The sequence below is a fragment of the Muscardinus avellanarius genome, assembly GCF_963383645.1.
Source record: "Muscardinus avellanarius genome assembly, chromosome: 20".
NCBI lineage: Eukaryota > Metazoa > Chordata > Mammalia > Rodentia > Gliridae > Muscardinus > Muscardinus avellanarius.
This window is the reverse complement of record NC_137806.1, coordinates 5,101,668-5,123,952: the sequence shown is the minus strand read 5'-3', so window position 1 is coordinate 5,123,952 and position 22,285 is coordinate 5,101,668. Positions and strand designations below refer to the sequence as shown.

General features: G+C 46.6%; 1 protein-coding gene across 1 annotated transcript in view; it reads left to right on the top strand.

Moving 5' to 3' along the window:
- Nucleotides 1-22,285, top strand: part of PIP4K2A (phosphatidylinositol-5-phosphate 4-kinase type 2 alpha) — a gene marked incomplete at both ends in the record, with an annotated part of 165,876 nt that overhangs the window by 135,924 nt on the left and 7,667 nt on the right. The window contains 2 exons of the mRNA XM_080716894.1: nt 14,269-14,382; nt 21,890-22,133. Of these exons, the coding sequence (XP_080573020.1) occupies nt 14,269-14,382; nt 21,890-22,133 (358 nt within the window). The remainder of the gene's footprint in view (nt 1-14,268; nt 14,383-21,889; nt 22,134-22,285) is intronic.

Here is a 22,285-nt window from a genome sequence, read left to right as displayed (position 1 = left end):
CAGGGAAAGAATTGAGGGAAAACCAGGACACGGTCCTCGTTGGCCATCTGTGTTTCGTTGCACGTTGGTGAGAGTATAGTGTTACACTTGGACCTGCGTGTAAGCCACCTTGAAGCCAACGTTAGCTATAGGAATCAACAACAATGGCAGTCGACTCCCAAGATGCTGTGCGTGAACATTTCTTTCAAGTGCCAAACTTCAACAAGCCTACAAGTCTGAGAGGCTCAGAGGTTTACTATCTGGGGGGCTTACTCCTAGGAGAAAACGTCCAGTTGTTAAAAGGGCCGCACAGACATTCAGCATCCTGACCACAGGCCCGTCCCGTGGTGAGAACCGCGCGCAGTGCACACAGAATGACGTCCCTGCCCCGTCGCCAGTCTGTCCTTCCTCCCCAGGTCCCTGACACTCTTCCTACATTGGTTTTTATTTTTTTCCATTTCAAGCAACAAGGGCCAAGTCTGCAGAACCAGTAACCACTATCAAGGAAGACAGTTATAGCACTGGGTGCTGTGGCGCACACCTGGAATCCCAGCACTTAGGAGGCTGAGACAGGAGGATCACAGGTTTGCAGCCAGCCTCAGCTACTTAATGAGGCCCTCTGCAACTAAGCAAGACTGTTTCTAAATAAAAAATAAAATGGGGCTGGAGGTGTAGCTCAGAGGTAGAATGTCCCTGGATTCAATCCCTAGTACCACAAAGGAAAAAAGAAAGAAAAGAAAAGAAAGAATGAAAGATACAGCTAAGGACGAGATGTTGCCACACACCTATGCCAGACGCGTACAGGGGAAAGTCGCAGTTTTGATTGGTTTTGGGTTTTTGGTTTTTGTCTTTTTTTTGTGGTACGGGGAGTTTGACCCAGGGGCATTCTACCTCCACGCTACATCCCCAGTCTGATTTTTTTATACTTTATTTTAAAACAGGGTCTTGCTAAGTTGCATAAGGCCTCACTAAGTTGTGGAGAGCCCTAAGTAGCTGAGGCTGGCCACAAACCCAGAAGATCCTCCTGTCTCAGCCTCCCAAGTACTGGGATTACAAGTGTGCGCCACCATGCCCGGCTAAAGCCACACTTTGACACCTTGGAGATGTGCTGTTTCCTCAGGCAGAGCAGGCAGCTCCCTGAGCCCCTTTCCACCCTTCTGCCCACAGGAGGACGCGCTTTCCAGAAAGTGGCGCCATTAACGCCATTCTGCCAGCCTCCTCGCCCAAAATGTCCAGCCCCCTGTGCTGATGTAGCTCCTGTGAAAAGGGATAATATAGAAATGTGTTGAAACAGAAATGCCCTTTCCTGAGGATGCTGCTGGGATGCTTTATGAATACGTGGCCCTCGTTGCTCCCTCCCCGCCTCTCCCCTCAGTGCGAAGGAAAGCTGGGGCAGCTTGAGAGACCGGAAGCCACGCTTCCTTATTCTTTTCTTTTCTGTTCTGTTCTTTACTGGGGACTGAACCCAGGGGTGTTATACCTCTGACTATACTCCCAGCCCTATATTATTCTTTTTTTCTTTCTTTTTCTTTTTTTTTTTTTTTTTTTTTTTTTGCGGGTCTGGGGATAGAACCCAGGGGCATTCGACCTCCTAGCTACACCCCCTGCCCTATTATTTTTTATTCTTTATTTTGAAACAGGGTCTCACTGAGTTGCAAAGGGCCTCACTAAGTAGTAGCTGAGGCTGCCCGCGCACCGCAATCCTCCGGTCTCAGCCTCTCAAATGCTGGGACGACATGCATGCACCACCACGCCTGGCATTTTATTTTTCTTCAAAAGGGTCTCACTGAGTTGCTAAGGACCTCACTAATTTGCTGAGACTAGCCTTAACCCTGTGATCCTCCTGTCCCAACCTCCCAAGTACTGGGATTAGAGGCTTGTACCACCAAGCCTGGCCAGAATGCGCAGTTCTAACCATCGTGCAATACGGTCTTCTTTTTAGGAGTCTCTATCTCTATCTCCTTTCTTTTAAGGATATATAAAAAAATTATGTCAATCCCATTATTCATGACAGTGAGCAGGGAAATGTATAACATATGACCTGTTGACAGAAGCATTGCGAGAGGGAAATTCAGTGCACAGCCATTCATCCTGAGTCTTGGCAGTTTTTTAAAGTAGTAAAAGGAATTATTTTGGTTTCGTATAAAGAACCAATTTAGCTGGGTTTGATGGTGCATGCAGTACTTGGGAAGCTGAGACAGGAGACTGCAAGATCAAGGCCAGCCTCTGCAATGAATGAATCCCATTTCAAAATAAAAAAAATATATAAAGGGTCGGGGGTATAGCTCAAAAGTAGAATGCCTCTGATTTCAGTCCCCAGTACCAAAAAGAAAAAAGATCCGATTTTCCTCCATGCAAGAGGTTTGAATATTTCTTTATAACTTTTCAAGTGTACATTTTTATACATATGGTCTTTGGCCCCTATTCCTTCTACTGCACAAACTTTGAATTTGCCTACACTGTTGCCCAGGGAAAAACATCCAAGACATTAGACTTCTTTGGGAGCTGAGGCTTTGGGTAGTTCTTCCAGAAGGCAGAGGCTCCGAAAGGCCACTCGCCTGTCCTTGTATCGTACAGATGTTTCGTAGGCAAAGAAATCAGCTTAAGGGTGTGGAATATGAAAGGAAAACAAGTTGGTGATGGAACGAACGCTTCCTGCCCTAGGAAGAGCGTCTCTCCTTTTTAAATGAACTCCTTATAGCAGTTTGTTTAGAGTCTAGAAATATTTACTAAGCTGTAACACATTAAATAAGATATATTAGCTAGGCATGGTGGTGCACACTTATAATGCCAGTTCCTGGGAGGCTGAGACAGGAGGATCGCATGTTTGAGGACAGGCTCAGTAACTTAGTGAGACCCCATTTCAAAATAAAATAGGTCTGGGGATATAGCTTGGAGATACAATGCCCCTAGGTTCAACCTTCACACACACACATACACACACACACACACACACACACACACACACACTAATGTAGCTGAGCTCAAAACTTTATAAAAAATTTTCTTTGCTTTTCCTTTTTGCCAACTTTTGGGTTTTCTTTCATGATCAGCTGTTTTTTACTCTTCCCAAAAAAAATCATACAATTATTTTTCTTATAAATAAAGCCATAAATATAATCAGAACAATAACTGGTACCTCTGGTTTGAAATATTTAGAGAAGGCTAACAGTATTTATTTTCTACATTTCAGAATTTTATAAATGAAAGCAAATGATTTGCAAGAAAATTATTCTATTGCTATCATTGTATAGAACTTTTCCCTTCAAAATGACTTTGTAGCCGGGCGTGGTGGCGCAAGCTTGTAATCCCGGCACTTGGGAGGCTGAGACAAGAGGATCTTCTAGGTTCGAAGCCAGCCCCAGCTACTGAGTGAGGCTCTCAGCAACTTAGTGAGACCCTGTTTCCAAATAAAGTATAAAATAGGTCTGGGAGGATAGCCCGGAGGCAGAATGCCTCTGGGTTCCACCTCCAGTACCACCAAAAAAGAAAAAAAAATCACTTCGTAGTGCCAAGAACAATATTCATAGAGTCTCCACTGACACGGCCTAATTAGGCATCTGGATTCTCATTCTTAGATTTTCATCGGAGTCACATTTATAACCATTTTAATTCCCCATACTTTTAACTTGTTGGTGACAAGTTCTGAAGCCATCGTTTCAAATATTTAGTGATATAGGTGCAGACAAATCCCCTCCTTTGATATCAGCCTGACACGTAATTAGCACGATTTGCATTAGCATAATAATAAAGCCGGAGCTGCAGGAAATAAAGAAGTTATATTCTAACAATAATGGAATCACTTTCATGGCAACAAGTATCAGAACGCGCATGTACAGATGTCTTGCATTTTTTCTTTTTTAAAAAAAGTGAAACAGTGCTTTTTTTTTTTAACCATTGTCAAGTTCTGACAGCTGCTATGACTTGTTTTATTGTTTAATCCGTTCCCTTTTCATGGAAGGGCATCTTCCATTCACGGCTCCAGCAGTTTTGCCTGCTCTAAATGAGACAGAGAAATGCGGATCTCCCTGGTGGTCGATCTTTTCACAGCTGAACCGCAATTCCAGTGTGACATCAAATTAGTAATTATAGCTGAGCGGCCTGCCTCTTACAAATGACAGTCGGAGTGTGCTTCCAGCAAGCCAGCTGCTCAGCAGGGAATCCGCGCAAGGAAAAGAAAACAGAACTGGTCTCACTTGATCTCTGGGGGATTTGACCTGACTCTCTAAAAAGCCCGTGTTCTTGAGAGAGCGAGTCCTGGGGATTTACACAAATATGCGTTTTGTTCATCATTCTGCGCCGTTCTTCTCAAAACTCATGTCTGATTTCATTAGAGAAAGGAAAGCCCGCTTAATGGAGGCGCAGGGTCACAATCCGAAGACTTCTTTTAACATACAACCTCCTCCCTGGAACCCGTTTGAAAGAAAACAGCTGCCCGGCAATTGGCGTTTGTGGAACCATATTGGCAATAATCATTGTTGACACTTTGATGACGGCTACAAAAAGCTGCCGTGTCGATTCTTGTGCATTGTGAATCGCACAAGCAATTAAGAGACCGTCGCTGGCTCTGACATTTTCCCTATCATTGACTGAAGGTTCAGGAGAAGAAATCATTAATACCCCTGCATCTAAAACTGCTCTCCTCGACCGGTTTTGGGGGATTTCTTTGGTGATCTTTAAATGGTAGCGAGTTATAACTAATCTAATTAATCGCTGACTCTATCTGGTCTTCCGGGCTGCAGCAAAAAGCAGTGCCAGGCTCCTGGTAGATGCTACGAACACAAAGCACCATGCCCTTCAGGAAATCCTTCTTCGATTGCACTTAAAAAGCGTGTCCTTTCCAGTTAAAGGGAGATTGCCGAGGGCTTCCACCCTCCACTCAGCTAATGCTTTAACCAGCCTGGGGATTCTTTCCCTTCCTCTGTGGAAAGGAATCGTCTCCCTTTGCCAGGCAGCGCTGGGAATTCCTGTCCCTCCACCCAGCAGGCGAGCAAGCAGCTTCCCTTGGGGCGGAGGAAAGGCTTGTTTCTCAGGCCTTAGTTTTCATTTTCTTTCTGTCTCTCACTCTGTGTGTGTGTGTGTGTGTGTGTGTGTGTGTGTGTGTGTGTGTGTTACGGGGAATTGAACTCAGGGGCTTCCACCTCTGAACACCTCCATCCCTATTTTACTATTTTGTTTTTTATTTTGAAACAGAGTCTCACTAAGTTTCTAAAGGCCTAGCTAAATTGCTGAGACCGACCCCAAGCCTGGAATCCTCCTATCTCAGCCTCCCAAGTACTGGGATTACAGGTATGTGCCACCACGCCTGGCTTTGCGCCCTTTTATTATATCAGCACATGTCTACGCCCTAAGGGCCCTCTGTGTGCCCAGTAAGAGCATTCTGTGAAGTGGGCTGGGGAGGGTTTTGTTTTGAGGTACGCGGTTAAGCCCGGGCCTTACGCATGCTGGGCAAGCCCTCGACCACTGAGCTGTGTCCCGGCCCAGAAGCGGGGCTCTCCAGCTTGAGGGTTCTCAAGACTAGTAAGTGTGGCCTGAAAAAAGAGAGGCTCTCGTGCGACCGGCCCTCGGGGCATCTTCGATTTTCTCCCCGCAACAGCACACAAGTCCTCAAGCCCACCAGACCCCTGCTTACCGTGGTGTGTAAACTCTCAGTGTCCTGAGATTAATTTTATTTCATTGGAATAAATTCAGAATATCACAAATCGTACCTGAAGCGCTGCTGTTAGATTGTGTGTGTGTGTGTGTGTGTGTGTGTGTGTGTGTGTGTACACTATAGATTAAACCCAGGGGCATTCTACCCCCAAGCTACACCCCCTAGCCTATTTTTTTTTAAATAAGGTCTTAATAAGTTTCTGAGGGTTTCACTAGGTAGCTTGAGGCTGGACTCAAACCTATGATCCTCCTGTGTCAGCCTCTTGAGTACTAGGATTACCCCTGTGCACTACGAAGCCTGGCTGATGAAAGAATTATTTTAAGCTACCAACTCTTATTCAGCTGGTTGTAGAGAAAGTTGGAGTGATGGGATGACATCTAAGATGGATTATGTGTCTTGGATTTAAGCCAAGCTGCTGCAGATCCTCATAATAATAAAATAATGATCTTCACTAGGCTAGTGTTAAACAATAGAACCTAGCAAATTTCTTGAGTTTCCAGCCTTTGACACTGAGATCATCACCGTAGACATCCATGCAGCAGAACCTTCCTTCCGACCAGATTGGAACAGCGCCTTTTTTTTTTTTTTTTTTTTTTTTGTGGTACTGGGGTTCCTGGAAACCCTTCTACCTCTGGGCTATGCTCCCAGACCTATTTTTATACTTTTTTTTAATGTGGAAACAGGGTCTCTTAAGCCAGCCTGCTGGCTTTGAACCTGCGGGATCCTCCTGTCTCCGCCTCCCAAGCGCGGGGATTACAAGCGTGCGCACCACGCCCGGCTGGAACAGCACTTTTTAAGGTCCTATTTTGTAAGGTCTTACAGGCAGCTTACCACATCACCGCTCATGAGGAAAGACCAGACTGTCAACCTTGGACACTGCCACGTAGAGTTATGTTCATGAAAGTATGACCACGTTGGAAAAGGAGTAAAATTCATGTCTTCCATATTAGCTGAAGAACTTGAGATACAGGAACCCACAGCTGGGTCTCACCAGCCTTAACAGTTCTAAACGGCAAAGCGACAGTCGAACTTAACCAGTTTTGCACTCCTTTATGCTGCTGTTTCACAAGTCGGTTGAGGTATATTTTTCTTACCATATTTTACATTTAGATAAACATTCAAAATTAATGATGAAATTCCACATCTGGATGCTTCTCGGTGTAGAAATCAGTCCGTAATGACGTCTTGGATCATTCCCAAGCCAAGAACTTGTGTAGACGTTCTGTTCATGTTGTTAAGAAAGGCCGAGGTATGTAGTTTTGTGAGAAAACACCTGTTACCTTTGCCTCTTCTGTATGAGCTGTATCCATATTCTCTACTTTGCCTTTTTACATATTAAATTTGCGGCTTAGCAGTTTTGGGAAGTGGCAGTGATTTTATTATAAATCTTCTCGCGTCTCTTGTTACTCCTAAATTGATACCACATATTTGATGCTATTCCATCAAATTATTTTGATCCCGTCCCCAGTGTAAGGTTTTATGTAAAATTCTCTCCCCGACAGAAACACTTCTCAAGTGTAGTTCCAACTTCATAGGCTCTGATTTTTTCATATAAGGTTTTTGTGACAAGCCCGGCAAAGGAGTTTTATTCTGTTTTGCAAGTTAACTTTCATTTAAATGAACTCAGAATAACAAGTAAACTGGGAGAGTAAGCAGTCCCTAACATGAGACAATAGTTAGTACGTATCCTAAGCTGTGCGTGCAGTGCAGTGTCCCAGGGATGGCCCAGCACAGCACCAGGCACAAATCTTTGACATTGAGCCTGGCGGTTACATGCTCCTTAGATGGCTTGCCCAATGAGGGCACCGAGCAAAAATTCATTTCATTCTGAAATGCAAGTCCTTTAATCAGAGTGCTATGATCCTTTGCATTGAAACCTTCTGGTGCCAAAACCCTGTTTGCATTAAACACTCAAGTGTGACCGGGTGTATTTCATCTCAGGCTTCCATCCACACTAAAACACCATGCCTCTGGGCTACAGGGATGTATACGGCCTCTGTGCATTTGAAGAACATGCATATTTTTTAACTTTCCTGTTGTTAATGGCTCTTTTTGAATGAGGTGTAGAATGATAATAAGATCCAGTGTTGTTTGAGTTTTAATTCTGTGTATTTAAAGTTGTATTTCTGGCTGTAAACACAGACTTAAAATTTGTTGTTGTTTTTTTTTTAATTTTGGTCATCTAAAAGAATTAGAGCTTTTCAATATCACCAAAATAAATTTTTCTATAATTTCTGACTTTATTAAACCTGAAAACGTTCTACAATACTGATCTCCGTAGAAATGAGAGCAGTTATACATCATATTGTAGAGCCAGATGAAATAAGCATATAGACCCACACACAAATGTGTTAACCCCCATTTGAAATCAGTGAACTTAAATCATTTGGGTAATATATTTTCCTGTTGTGGTTTCGATTTTCAGAGATTCTGCAAAAATTGATAGTAATTTGAAAACTTTAGGTAGAAAAGTGCTAAGTGGTATGTGTATGTGTGTTTGTGTGTGTGTGTGTGTGTGTATGTGTGTTTGTGTGTGTGTGTGCGCGCGCGCACACGCACTTGCAGTACTGGGGATGGAACCCAGGGGCATTCTACCTTCGAGTCACACCCCCAGCCCTATTTTTTATTCTTTATTTTGAAACAGGGTCTCACTGAGTTGCAAAGTTTTGTTGTTGTTGTTTTTCTACTGAGAGTTGAACCCAGGGACATTGTACCTCCAACCTACGCCTCCATCCCTTTTTTTGTTTATTATTATTTTGAAACAGGGTCTTGCTAAATTGCTGATGGCCTTACTAAGTCGCAGAGTCTGGCCTCAAACATACAATCTTCCCATCTCAGCCTCCCAAGTACTGGAATTACAGGTGTTTGTGACACTGTGCCTGGTTATAATACTGTACCTTTAAAGTAACTAAAACTTCTTTACAAAAAACTGAGAGATGTTTATAATGAAACCATCTCCTTAGCAAGGTTGATGTTCCCAGTGAATTCACTATGTCTTAAGAATGAGTTCAGTACGTCCTCATATTTGGGTTGTATTTTCTGAATACTAAGCTTCTAGTTCATGATTTTTTTTTTACTTTAGGTCAGCAAAATAGCATTCACTAAATTGCCCCACTATTATAATGTACTTGCTGAGGAAAACTAGCCCATGGAAAATTCCATAAATTTAGTAAATATCATAAATCATGAATTCTTCATTACTTCAAGAAGTTAACTGACCCGATTTTTATTATCATAAAGCCATGTTTTATTTGTATTTTTTTTTCTGCCGTAATGGGGATGGAACCCAGGGTTATTCTACCTCTAAGATGACACCCCTAGCCCTATTTTTTTATTCTTTATTTTGAGACAGGGTCTCAACGAGTTGCAAAGGGCCTCACTGAGTAGCTGAGGCTGGCCGAAAACCGCGATCCTCCTGTCTCAGCCTCCCAAATGCTGGGATTACAAGCGTGGCCACCATACCCAGCTATGATTTGTTATCTGATACTCACACCATACTTGGGATTATGACAAGCAGACGATCTGAACCGTCCGTGCCGCTCAGCTCCGAGCCTTCTACATGTGTGGCTCCTTTCTTCCTGTCATGTATCTGTTTGTTAATCTCCACCTAAAGATGAGAAACCACGCCATGCGCAGGAGGTTAAGGGACCTGCGCGGTCACACCACGGTTAATTGGAGGGACGGAGCTCCGACCCAGTGCCTGGCTCTGCTTGTAGCCATTTGCTTCAAGCCATTGGCTCCGTGCTGCCCCTCCGTGGACCGGGGCCACAGCGAGGGGACCTGGGCTCTGGTATCTCCCAGCATGCAAGTGGGAGAGCTGCCCATCTGTGTTTTTTGGACAGCGGAAGCAGGAGAGCGAGGTTGCAGGGGGTCGAATGGGACGAATCCACTTAGGCCTTTGGGGTCCCAGTGCTTGTGCTCCCACTCACATGAGAGGCGGCGCGCTTCATCGCGAGCCCAAACCACAGCCGCAGAATTGCTTCCTAGGAGAGAAAACAACTGGTGTGCCTGTGCCCGGTGCTCTGGGTCAGGGTGCATGCACTCAGGAGCCTCAGGGTGCTCTGGGCCGGGTGCCTGTACTCAGGAGCCTCAGCTGGCTGGGGCTTAGAGCAGCTCTGGCACCGGGGCTGGGCACGGGAAAGGGTGTGAGAACAAACAGGTCTCTTCCCGCCAGGACAGCACCAGGGTTGCTGCAGCCCGGCTGGGAGCCTCCTGATCTCCACTGAGTCGGCCGGGAGAACTGACTGGCATCAGAGAAAAGAAACAGAGTGGGCCTGTGGTCCTAGGAAGGTGGCAGCGGCTGCAGGCTGGAGCCACCTGGGGGTCCACAGGAGGCAGCACTATCTGCAGCTCCTCAGCCCTCCCTCTTAACGCCCTCTGCCTCTTGGCTGTTCTAGGACATAAAGACACCCCCCAAAGAGCTAAACTCCAATGGCTGAGAGCTTAGAAAACTATTTTTTTTCCTTTTTTTTTTTTTTCTCTTTTTTGCAGGTCTGGGTTTGGAACCCAGGGCCATTTGACCTCCAAGCTACATCCCCTGCCCTATTTTTTTATTTTGAAACAGGGTCTCACTGAGTTGCAGAAGGCCTCACTAAGTAGCTGAGGCTGTCCGCAAACCGCGATCCTCCTGTCTCAGCCTCCAAAATACTGGAATTACAAGCGTGCGCCACCACACCCGGCTTGGAAAACTCTTGGGTATAAAAATCCAGAGTTTTAGAGGAAGTGTGGAGCCATTGCTTCTCCAGGATGTCACTGCCCCCAGCTTTGTGCCATTCTGCAGACATCGCCTTTGTGTGCGGTTCTGCACTGAGTCTATGAAGATTGTCAACTCAGAGTATAGTAATTTTCCTGACTGGAAAAAAAATGATGCGTGTCTAGTGTCAGTTCTGCTTATGGAATGGAGGGATACGATGAAAATTTTTTGGAAAAGATAAGTAATAAGGTTTTCTTGAGTATGAATGTCAGATGATATAATCTTGAATATCTAGTTATTAGTAAAAAGAACAAAGTTTTTGAACAAAAAAAATTTTGTATGCGATCTCTCAATGTATAATGCCAGGTTTAAATTCATACACTTTGCTGAGTACTCACATCAGTGGTGATGATGCTGGCGGCTGTGGTGATGGTTGTGGTGATGTGTTGATGGTGATGATGATGGTGTCGGTGTTGGTGTTGGTATTGGTGGTGGTGGCGATGGTGTGAGTATTAGCTGTAGTGGTGGTGGTATTAGTGGTGGTGGTGGTGGTATTGGTGGTGGTAATAGTGATGGTGTATTTGGTAGTGGTGATGGTGATGGTCCCTGTTGGTGATGATGGTGATGGCGGTGGTGGTATGATGGTGGTGGCATGTACCACTCATTATTTAAGTGTGCCGCACAACTTCTCACTGGATTCTCAGCATGATTATTTTTTTGTCCACATAAGTGAGAGCTGGGCTGCCTGAGTTCCCCTCTCAACTCATCAGTTACTGGTGTTATTTAATTTAGTTTTCTTTTTTTTTTTTTTTTTTTTTTTTTTTTTTTGGTGGTACTGGGGTTCCTGGAAGCCCTTCTACTTCCGGGCTACACTCCCAGACCTATTTTTATATTTTTATTTGGAAACAGGGTCTCCTAAGCCAGCGTGCGTGGCTGGCTTTGAACCTGCGCGATCCTCCTGTCTCTACCTCCCAAGCGCGGGGATTACGAGCGTGCGCCACCACGCCCGGCTTAATTTAGTTTTCTTATCTGCAAAATGTGGACAAGAATGATGTTAAGTTGTTGCAAAGAGCGGATGAGATGTCACGAGTGAACAAGATGATCTATGTGAAGTACTTAGCACAGCACCCATTCTCTGTATCAAGAAACAACCTGGGAGCGGGCAGGAGCCCTAGCACATAGGAGCCAGGATCAGACCTAGGGATTGGAGACCCCAAAGCCCTGGTGCCCCAGAGCCAGGATCAGACCTAGGGACTGCAGGCCCCAAAGCCCTGGCGCTCCAGAGCACAGCCTTGAGGCAAACACTAGGCGGTAGGTGTCTCCCAGCAGGGCTGGGTCCTCTCACAGCTGTCCTGCCAAGGACCCATCTCTGCCTCTGGATGTTTTCAATAAGCCCTTAGGTCTTTTAACCGACCTGGTTGCCCTTTTTTGAATTTGAGCCAATCTAAATACATCTCTAGTGCCTGTGAAATTCACAGGCAAGCTTACTAATACAGCACGGGGTGTCCACAGTTTTGCGAGGTGGATTAGACCTTGCCTGTCACACGCAGTGATGCTGCTGGGGTCAACCCGAAAGGCACTCATCTCCATTAATGTGACGTGCGTTGCAAACACATCTCTGATGTGTAATTTACTGCCTCGTCTGTGGTCTGTCGTGTTGGCTTTCAGGTTCCTTGAATTCACACGTACACGTGCACACACACGTCCTCTTCCATCTTTCCCTACACATATAAAATGAGTTGCAAAATTGAGACGAATATTGTAATCCTTAACACCCCCGACTCCCCACACACCCATCCCCAAAACAGTTACACAAAAACACTCAAGTTGTCTGCTTGGAGAATCACAGTCTTTCTGGGGCTCCTCTATTTTTGTGGAGATCAGCTTTAACCTTTCCTTCCCTTAATTGTGTGTTGCGGGCAGTGTTACCTTCTTGCTGTGCTTAGAATGTGTTTTGTTAAACATTAGGACCTTGAATCTTCATCTCCGTGAAACCTCGCCATGTTTACAGTTCTAATAGAAGAGATCAAATACCCTGTAGTTTGTTATGATTGATGTAAACGTGTGCTACATTCGGAATGCAGACATTCAGGGCTCCATATTTTTACGTTATTACATTATTTTTAAATTATCAGTGACAGACGTAAGGAGTTAGTCTACAAGGCCGAGCTCTTTTTTTTTCAAGACTCTCTGATTCAGTACAAAAGTAAAGAGATCAGCGTCCTGCTAGAATCTTCCTTGTCTGTGCATCTTACGGGCTTTTATCACCTCATTTGCTCCTATCTTTTGCCTGTACACGATGACAAGCTCCTTAACAACAGCCATCTTGACCTGCTTGCCCACGCTGGCACCCCGAGTGACGGTAGAGCCGAGCTACCTACCGAGTGGAGTCTTCGGCTCTCTGAGCCTTGCTCTGCCTACTCTACAGCGATCACTGTTTTAACAATAGTTCTGTCTGACTCAAAGTTCTGACATGATTCCGATTTTTCTCCTCTCAAAGTGAAACAAAATGAACAACCAAACTACCAACTTAAAAATGTAGACTACGTGCACATGTATGTGCGTGTGGGTAGTGGGAATATGTTGACATACACACATGTACTTTATCAAGTGAGAGGTCAGCGTAGATAGTCCAGGCATCTGACAGATGGCTCAGTCGGGATAGCCAGTGTATTTCCTTCAGCAGGGAGCAGTGTTAGAGTCAGGCAAGAAAAGATGTCGTTTCCATGGATTTTTTTTTTTTTTTTCAGTTTGGTTCACACTTAATGAGAAAAAAAAAAAGGACCATCCAGGGCCCATTACTATACAAAGAAAAGCAGTATATTATGTTGGATTCCTTTCCACAGAAAGAAACAAGCTGTGGTTAGCTGAAAGAAGTTGGGATAAGAGGTCGATTTTTTTTTAATTCTCCCAGAATACAGGTGGCACAGAGTGAAATAGAATAATCCACACTGTGTTAAAATTAGATGTATATGTTATTTTATATGGTGCAGCCAAAATAAAGCTTCTTTCTGCCATGACCCACATTTTTTGTTGTTGATTTTTGTTTTGGGGGGATTTTTTCGTTTTTGTGGGGGTGGGTGCTGGGGATTGGACCCAGGGGCATTCTACCTCCAAGCTACGCCTCCAGCCCATTTTTTTTTTTGTATTTTTTTTTATTTGGAAACAGGGCCTTGCTATATTGATAAGAGCCTCACTGAATTTCTGAGGCTGACTTTGAACCTTCGACACTCCTGTCTCAGACTCCCACGTACCGGGAATTACATGTGTGTGCCACCGCGCTTGGCTCACGGGCCACATTTTGACAGTCAGCCATTACTTTTCTTGGTTGGGGGAAGTACAGTGAGTTGCCGGCTCACCCTCCTGTCTACTTGTAAAGGGTAGAATTTCTCTTTTGAATGTGTGTCTTATTAAGAGAGATGGTGTCTTTGACACTGTCCAAACAGCAGTAGAATTTCTTTCTTGGCGGAGTGGTAAACAGGAGAGCTTGGAAGGGCAGTGTGGACCTCAGCTACTTGTTCTCCCTGACTCAAAAAAAAATACATACGATGATGGATGGGGCTTTTGTGAGACAGGATAACATGTTATTTGTAACCAGAACCCAGCAAAGACTACCCAAGAGTAGAGAGGAGTGGGGCTGGCTTTATAATTCTATATAGGTCTTCTTGTAAAAAAAAAATTAATCTAAGAAAATCAGTTGGGCCCATCCCAATGAAATATGTCACAAAAAGCCTTTTAATACATAGTATGACCAAGCCCCATCCCAGTGGGGTTGCACCCAGTGTTCCCGGCTCACTGGTCCCCCCGGTGGCATTCAGCCTACCTCACATGTCCGGCCTTGAGTTTGACCCCTGGGAGGTGAACAGGTGGCCTCAATTCCCAGACTCAGAGGGTAAACATGTTTCTCGATTTTATTTAAACTTCTTTCTCTCATTTGTTTTAGGCCAAAGAACTGCCAACTTTAAAAGATAACGATTTCATTAACGAAGGCCAAAAGATTCACATCGATGACGACAACAAGAAGGTCTTCCTGGAAAAACTGAAAAAGGACGTGGAGGTAAAGCAAGCCGCGGGCGGTCGCCACGGCAGCGTCGCTCAGCTGGGCTTTCGGAGCTTTTGAAGGCATCTATTTAAACTTTCAACCAAGGCAAAAATATGCATATTCTATGTTAGCCAGCTCAGATACAAAAAGATAAACCTTATGTTACAAGATCTGGGTTTGAGAAGAAGTATGGCAAACACCAGAAAGGCCTGCGGCCGTTTTCTGGGCATCACCACCTCCAGTCCCCTGTCTGGGGGGCTACAAGTAGTTAGAGCCATTTTATTTATTTTACTATTTAATTTTAATTTTAATTTTTTTTTTTTCCTGCGGCACTGGGGATGAAACCCAGGGGCATTCTACCTCTGAGCTACATTCCCAGCACAATTTTTTTTTTTTTTTTTTTTTTGCAGGTTTGGGGATGGAACTCAGGGGCATTTGACCTCTGAGCTACACCCCCTTCCCTTTTTTTTTATTTTTTATTTTGAAACAGGGTCTTACTGAGTTGCAGAGGGCCTCACTAAGTAGCTGAGGCTGTCCGTGAACCGTGATCCTCATGTCTCAGCCTCCCAAATGCTGGGATTACAAGCATGTGCCACCAATGCCCAGCTCCAGCCCTATTTTTTATTCTTTATTTTGAAACAGGGTCTCACTGAGTTGCAGAGGGCCTCCCTTAAGTAGCTGAGGCTGGCCGTGAACCATGATTCTCCTGTCTCAGTCTCCCAAATGCTGAGATTACAAGCCTTTGCCACCACGCCCAACTTAATTTTAATTTTGAGACAGGGTCTCTCACTAAGTTGCTGAGGCTGACCTCAAACTTTGATCTTTCTATCTCAACCTCCCAAAAAGCTGAGATTACAAGCGTGCACCACTGTGCCCAGCCACCTAAGGCTTTGATACTTCCACCAGCCACAAAAACAGGGTCACAGAGCTAGAGAGCAGCCCTGCCATATGGGACCAGCGCAGGGCAGTCGTACCTGTAGGGCAGAGGGGAGGGTGGCGAGAAATGAGGCCCAGGGGTCCAGGGGCTCTGGTCTGTCATGAAGGAGATTTCTCTCAAAATACTATTTTCTTTAAGAATTAAAAATAGCAGTATAAAAGCATTTCAACTTTCCGGTCAGACCTCCATACTTAATTCTTTTAGAAATAAACTCAGAGGGAGGAAAAGAGCATTTTCCTAGACCTCTCTGAGTTTCAAGATGGCACAAAGGGAGTTCTGGTTTTGGCGATCATTACTAAACTCGGCTTCTCCCGGCTGCTGCTTCTGTTCACGTATTTGCACTTTTGTCTTTTTGTTCTGATATACTGTCCCCCACATGCTAAGATCTGCTACTCAGAGAAAGGCTTTATGGAAAGACTCTTCTTCCTCATGTCATTAAACACAAATAATTAAATTAACTAGAACCAAAGAATGAATGACGTGCGTTTGATTCCCCATGAAGGCAGAAGCAGGGTTTTCATTTCCTTTATAATCTTGTAACCGCCCATTTCACGGCAAAACACCGAGGTTTACCCAAGTTTGTTCCTACTTATTTTTAGATCATTTAACAGAATTTTTTTTACATTATGCTAATCCTCATGATATACATGTTTCAATATTGGTTGCCTGTAAAGTATCTACTTTTTTTTTTTTTTTTGGTACAGGCTATTGAACCCAGGGGCATTCTACTTCCGAGCTACATACCTCCAGCCCTATTTTATTTTGAAACAGGGTCTCACTAAGTTGTGGAAGGCCGCACTAGGTTGCTGAGGCTGGCCACGAACCTGGAATCCTCCTGTCTCGGCCTCCCAAGTACTGGGATTACAGAAACGCACCATCACACCTACTTTTGTTTGTTTTTGCTGTACTGGGGAGGGAACCCAGGTGTATTCTATCTCTGAGCTACACCCCAGCCCTATTTTTGATTCTTTATTTTGAAACAGGGTCTCACTAAGTTGCAGAGGGCCTCACTAAGTAGCCGAGACTGTCCGCGAACTGCGATCCTCCTGTCTCAGCCTCCCAAATGCGGGGATCACAAGTGCGCGCCACCACGCCTGATTCGCCTGGCTACTTTTTTAAAATATAAATACAAATGTTTGTTTTCCTCATGTCATATTTCTTCTCGCTTTTTATTAATAAACATTTGTTTTTCCTCAGTTGTCAGTGATTAAAATGCAGATTAGTTCAGCATTTTCTCTTTATTTGGGAGTCAACTTGCTCTGATAATAAGTACAGAACCATGGGAAAAACACTCTGGGGGGTTACTGATTCATAAGCAAGCCTTTGATCCTGAGAATCACGTTCTTTTACCATTATGGTAATCGGCCCTCAGCTATCTGTGGCCGCCCCCCAAAAGGTCTTCATTTCCTTGCAGCGGGCTACAGATCACTCTGCTGCTTGGCCTCCAGGAATTTTGTGACTCTGCGGTTCGCACTCACTGTTGGACTAGTGAGGATCCTCGAGCCCTTTGTTGTGTCTAATAATGTCGCTGATTAAAGGATTGGATAGCTTAATCCCACGCTTAGCTGTTTTGTTGAAATGGAGGCAGAACGTGAAGTGTTCTTTCATTAAAAATTTTTCTCAGTGGCTGATAACAGTGTCCTTAGTTGTGAATTACGTGGAAGCGTCATTAAATTTTTAAGCGGATAATTACAGTGGAGTAGCCTGACATCTGATCCTGATAATGAAGCCAGAATGTAACCTGGTTTTCTTTTTCATCAGTTCTCGACTTTCTAATGTAGTTGACTGGCCTAACTGCTGCGGTTTGAGTAGTTTTATTTCGTTTTGTTCGGTTTCCATAATGCTCAAAGTAGAATATCTGAGTTTATTGTAGCTCAATAAATTGTGTGTGTGTGTGTGTGTGTGTGTGTGTGTGTGTGTGTGTGTTACTGGTACTGGGCACTGAACCCAGGGGCATTCTGCCTTTTATTTATTTATTTTTATTTGTTTATTTATTTATTTTGGTGGTACTGGGGTTCCTGGAAACCCTTCTACCTCCGGGCTATACTTCCAGACCTATTTTATATTTTTATTTGGAAACAGGGTCCTTCGAACCTGCATGATCCTCCTGTCTCCGCCTCCCAAGCGCGGGGATTACAAGCGTGCACCTGTCTCAACCTCCCCAGCACTAGGATTACAGGTGTGCTGCTTTTTTTTTTTTTTCTCTTGAAATCCTGAGCTGGGTGTGATGGCACACCGCTGTAATCTCAGTAGTTGGAAGGCTGAGACAGGAGGATCTCAGATTCAAGGCCAGCCTCAGCAATTTAGCAGGACCCTTTTTCCAAATAAAAAGGGAGAAGGGGCGCTGAGAGTGTCACTTGGGTTCAATTCCTAAGTACAGGAAGGAAGGAAGGAAGGAAGGCAGGCAGGCAGGCAGGCAGGCAGGCAGGCTGGCCTGTTCTTCTGTTCACTACCTGGGTACGTTCATCCGGGCAGCTCTGCATATAACTACACATGTAAGCACTTTCCTGCACCCCCAAAGAATGCAAAGCTTTCACTGTCTGCCCTGCTTCTTGTCAACTCAAGCGTGACCCTAGAGAGCGCCCTCCGTCTCTCCTCTCCCGGCGCGCCCTGATGCCCAAGTCACACCAGTCTCACCGCTGCTGTCCCTGCGGTGCCCGGGCGTAGCCTCGTGAGCGCTTCGTCTTGTGTGTGTGGCCCACCACCGTGCCGTGTAAGAAGGCTCTCACCATTGTGTGTGTGGCCCACCACCATGCCGTGTAAGAAGGCTCTCAACCATTGTGTGTGTGGCCCACCACCATGCCGTGTAAGAAGGCTCTCACCAGTTGCTGTGAGTCTGACTACGTTGCTGAGGCTGGTCTTGAACCTGTGATCCCCCTGTCTCAGTCTCCACCAATACTGGGGTTACTTGGTGTGCAGTGCCACCCCCGGCCCCTTTTTATCCTTAAAACAATTTCTTGAGAGTGAATACTTTTACTATCCCAGCTTGAAGGATGAGAAAACTGAGCCCAGAGACCCCGTGGAGTTTGCTCAAAGATACAACTAATTAAATTCAGGTAGGAGCCGAGGCTGTCAGAGACCACACTCCTGACTACGCGGATACAACATGCAAGCTACAAATGTCTGTGAAAACACACTGGAGACTTAGTATTCTACTGGCACATTATAATTATACAGAAAGATGAGATTTGTTACATACCCACACTTGCACAGAACCTGATTTGGTGGGTTTCGTTCCCCACTGTCACCCCTTATCTTTCCCCCTCCCTCCCTGTGGCCCCCCGTTCTCTATTCCCTTTGTCTTGGTTGAGACTTTGTTTTCTGGAAAATGCTCCCAAGGAGGAGGATTGCAGTTTTGAACAAGTGGTCGGATGTTAAACAGGGCGAACTAGAATCCTAATGTCCACCGAATGTTCTGGGAGATGGTGATTCACTAGAACAAATGTATCGCCAGCACTGGCAAAGGAAATTTGTTTTATTGTATTGTGGTCCTGAGGATTGAGTTTAGGGGCAGTTTACTCCTGAGCTACACCTCCAACCCTTTTTATTTTTTATTTTGAAACAGGGTCTTACTAAGTTTCTGTGCACTAGCCTTTAACCTGCGATCCTCTTGTTTCAGCCCCCCAGGTCCTCGGATCGCAGTTGTGCGCCACCATACCTCGAGAGTTTTCTCAAGTCTAAAGCGGCGTTCGCTCACTGCCCCGTGGCCACATCGGTCCAGGAGTGTGTGATGGGATTCATCGTGAGGAAGGGACAGCTCAGAGATGTGTTCAAGGCTGAGAGTGTAGCTCAGTGGCAGAGCTTAGCAAGCTCCCGGCCCTGGGTCCCATCTCCAGCACCAAAACTTTACAAAAGAAAACTGGTTTGGCATAATGAGTTATTAATCAGTAAGGAATCAGATTAGGTGGGATATTCTGAAAGACAAAGAGGCAGGTCAGTGTCCTGACAAGTAATTAAGACTGTGGGAAGAAAGGAAACCGAGGAACCTGAAGATTTACCTGAAGATTTAAAATGTGAAGATTCACGTTTTAAAATCCTCACATTTTAAAATCTGTACTTAAAAAATAAATACATGCCCAAGCATGGTGGTGCACACCGGTAGTCCCAGTACTCGGGAGGCTAAGGCAGGAGGATCACAGACTTGAGGACAGCCTCAGCAAGTAGTGAGACTCTTTATTAACCTAGCAAGACCCTGTTTCAAAATAAAAATTAAAAAATAAGGCTGGGGAGGTAGCTCAGAGGTAGAATGCCCCTAGGTTCAATCCCCAGTACCACAAAAAAAATTAATAAACAAGTAAATAAGTAAGCGGGAGGAACGAACAGGGAATTCCTGAGTGCTGCGTCCCAAGTCCCTGTTCCGGGCTGGACACTGCGGCGGAGCCCGTCTACCTCTCCGACCACCCACGGGCTCCCAGTCCACCATTGCTTCGCTGGTTCTCATCTCCCCCAGTCTGGGGGAGAACCCACGTCTACCTCTGAGCTACACACCCAGCCTTTTTCGTTTTTTGTTTTAAAGCCGCGTCTCACTAAGTTGCAAAGGGCCTCACTTCACTGCTGAGGCTGGCCTGAGGTCCTCCTGTCTCAGCCTCCTGAGTGCTGGGATTACAGGAGTGTCACCATGACTGGTTGCAATGCAGCCTTTTCTAAATATGTCCCTAGGATGCTGGCCCGTGGAACATGTTGGAGGAAACAGCTTGGGCAGCAGGCCGCTGGCTCCGGAGGCTCAGACTGCTTAACGTGGGGCTGTCCTCAGAAGAGACAAGTTGATTTGAACTCAGTCTTCCTACCAGGGCTGTGAAGGACAAGAGTTAGGGGGAGCCACGGCGGCGATGCAGCTCCCGTAGGCAGCGCGCGGTGCAGAGAGCTCAGGGTCCTAGACCCACCCCTTAGATCTGAGCCCTGGCCGTGGCCTCCTTGGTCTCTGAGCTGTGTGCTCCCTCCCGCCTGAGCACTCAGTTCTGGTCCACGTCCATGGGCCCAGGGAGAGCAGAGTGGGAAGCCGAGGATGGCTGCCTGGCTGGGCGTCTCAAGCAGGTTCAGAAGTCGGGCCAGCACCTGAGTGTTTGATTCTCTCCAGCAGCCACGGCCCGGGCTTCTCCTCCAGCACAGACGGGCCGGGAAGGCTGCTCCCAGGCACCGCTCCCGGCCAGTGTCCTGAGCCCAGGCACTGCCAGGATCTGCGGGCAGAGCGGTCTCTGCCCACGAGGTCGCAAGCTCGGCAGAGGGAGTTTTGGGGAAGCCACGGGGGCAGCAGCTTCCTCTCTCTGTGGCCCAGAAAACTGGCCAAAAGCGTGGAGTTGAAGGCGTGCTCGTGGCCCTCTCTGCCCAGAAGTCTGCTTGCTTCCCGACCTGGCTTCAGTATCCAAATGCAAGCTCTGTGTGCATTCCTTTTTGCTGAGCTCCTAGCCAAAGGGAACATTTCGCCGGCCCCAGGGGATTCCTGGTGGTAAGGCCACTGCATGGGCACCCGGGAGAGGCGCGGGCCGGCGCCCAGGTCCTCCCTCTGCGCCTTGCTCGGCTCCCACGGGCTCCTGCAGGCCTGGCCCTGCGGGTCTCCGCAGATGGATTCCATTTCATTCTCAGCTAGAACTTCAGGACCTATAATTGCTCTTTGTGTTTGGCTGTTTATTTCCTGAGTTCTATCAGAATAGCCGGAGGCCCAGTAGCCACTCTGCCTCACTGATCCAGGCTAGGCCCCAGCCCAGGGTCCAAGGCGACCCCATCCCTGTCCAGAGCCCGCCAGCCGGCCTCCCCACACAGTACATCCCAGTGCGGCATCCAGTGTGAACGGGAGAAGAAGGAGCGGCCCGAGCCCGAGCCCGGGACTCGGCATCTCCCACCCCCTCCTTCCAGGACGGGCCGAGCTGCTGGCCGGAGCTTAGCACGGTCCGTCTGTGGTGGAGTGGGACACTGGGGCCTGCGGTCCTTGGCAACGGACAGCGTTACCATCCCTCCACGGAGCGGAGCGCGCTGGATCCCAAAGTGCTGCCCAACCCATTTGGAGAGACTCTGCTGGGAGGGAGCGTCTCTGGGAGGGAGCGTCTCTGCTGGGACGGGCTGGGAGGGAGACTCGCTCCCTCCCAGCCCGTCCCCTGTCTTCCGCTACTCCTCAGCTGGTGTAGCCCAACCTCCAGGTGATGCAGGCCTCAGCATGCACTTTACATCTCTGGAGAAAGGATCCTGGCTCCAAACCAGCCCCGAGTGTGAGGCTTGTGTTTTGGCCAGAGAAAATGCCCGGGAGCGTGAGAACCTCTTGCAGGAGGCCCGGGACCCTCCCTGGTGGCCTGGTCCTTGTGTGCTCACCTGAGCTGCTGATCTTTAAGTCTTGGTGGTTGTTAAGATATAACTAGCAAGGCACTGTGCCCACCAGTAATCCTAGTACTTTGGAGGACAAGACAGGAGGATCACAGGTTCTAGGCCAGCCTCAGCAACTTAGCGAGACCTTTCGGATTTTAAACCCTGTCTCAAAATATAGTATAAAATAAGGATGGGGTGTAGCTTGGAAAGAACCCTTGGGTTCAATCCCCAGTGCCAAAAAACAAACAAATAAAAGATGAGCCTGACCGTGCCGCCTCCTCCCTGCAGTTCCTGGCCCAGCTGAAGCTCATGGACTACAGCCTCCTGGTGGGGATTCACGACGTGGAGAAGGCCGAGCAGGAGGAGGTGGAGTGCGAGGAGAACGAAGGCGAGGAGGAGGGGGAGAGCGACGGCGCCCACCCCGCGGGGACCCCTCCGGACAGCCCCGGGAACACGCTCAACAGCTCACCGCCGCTGGCCCCCGGCGAGTTCGACCCCAACATTGACGTCTATGGAATTAAATGCCATGAAAGTAAGCTTAGTTGTTACCAAGTCTTTGCATATGAAGTGCTTTGATTTTACATTGTGGTGTCCTCGGTAATCAAAGCGCAGTCACGAGCATGGAGCCCTGCGCCAGGCTTCTTCAGCTTGCAACGAAATGGGCTTGGAGATCACAGCATGTGG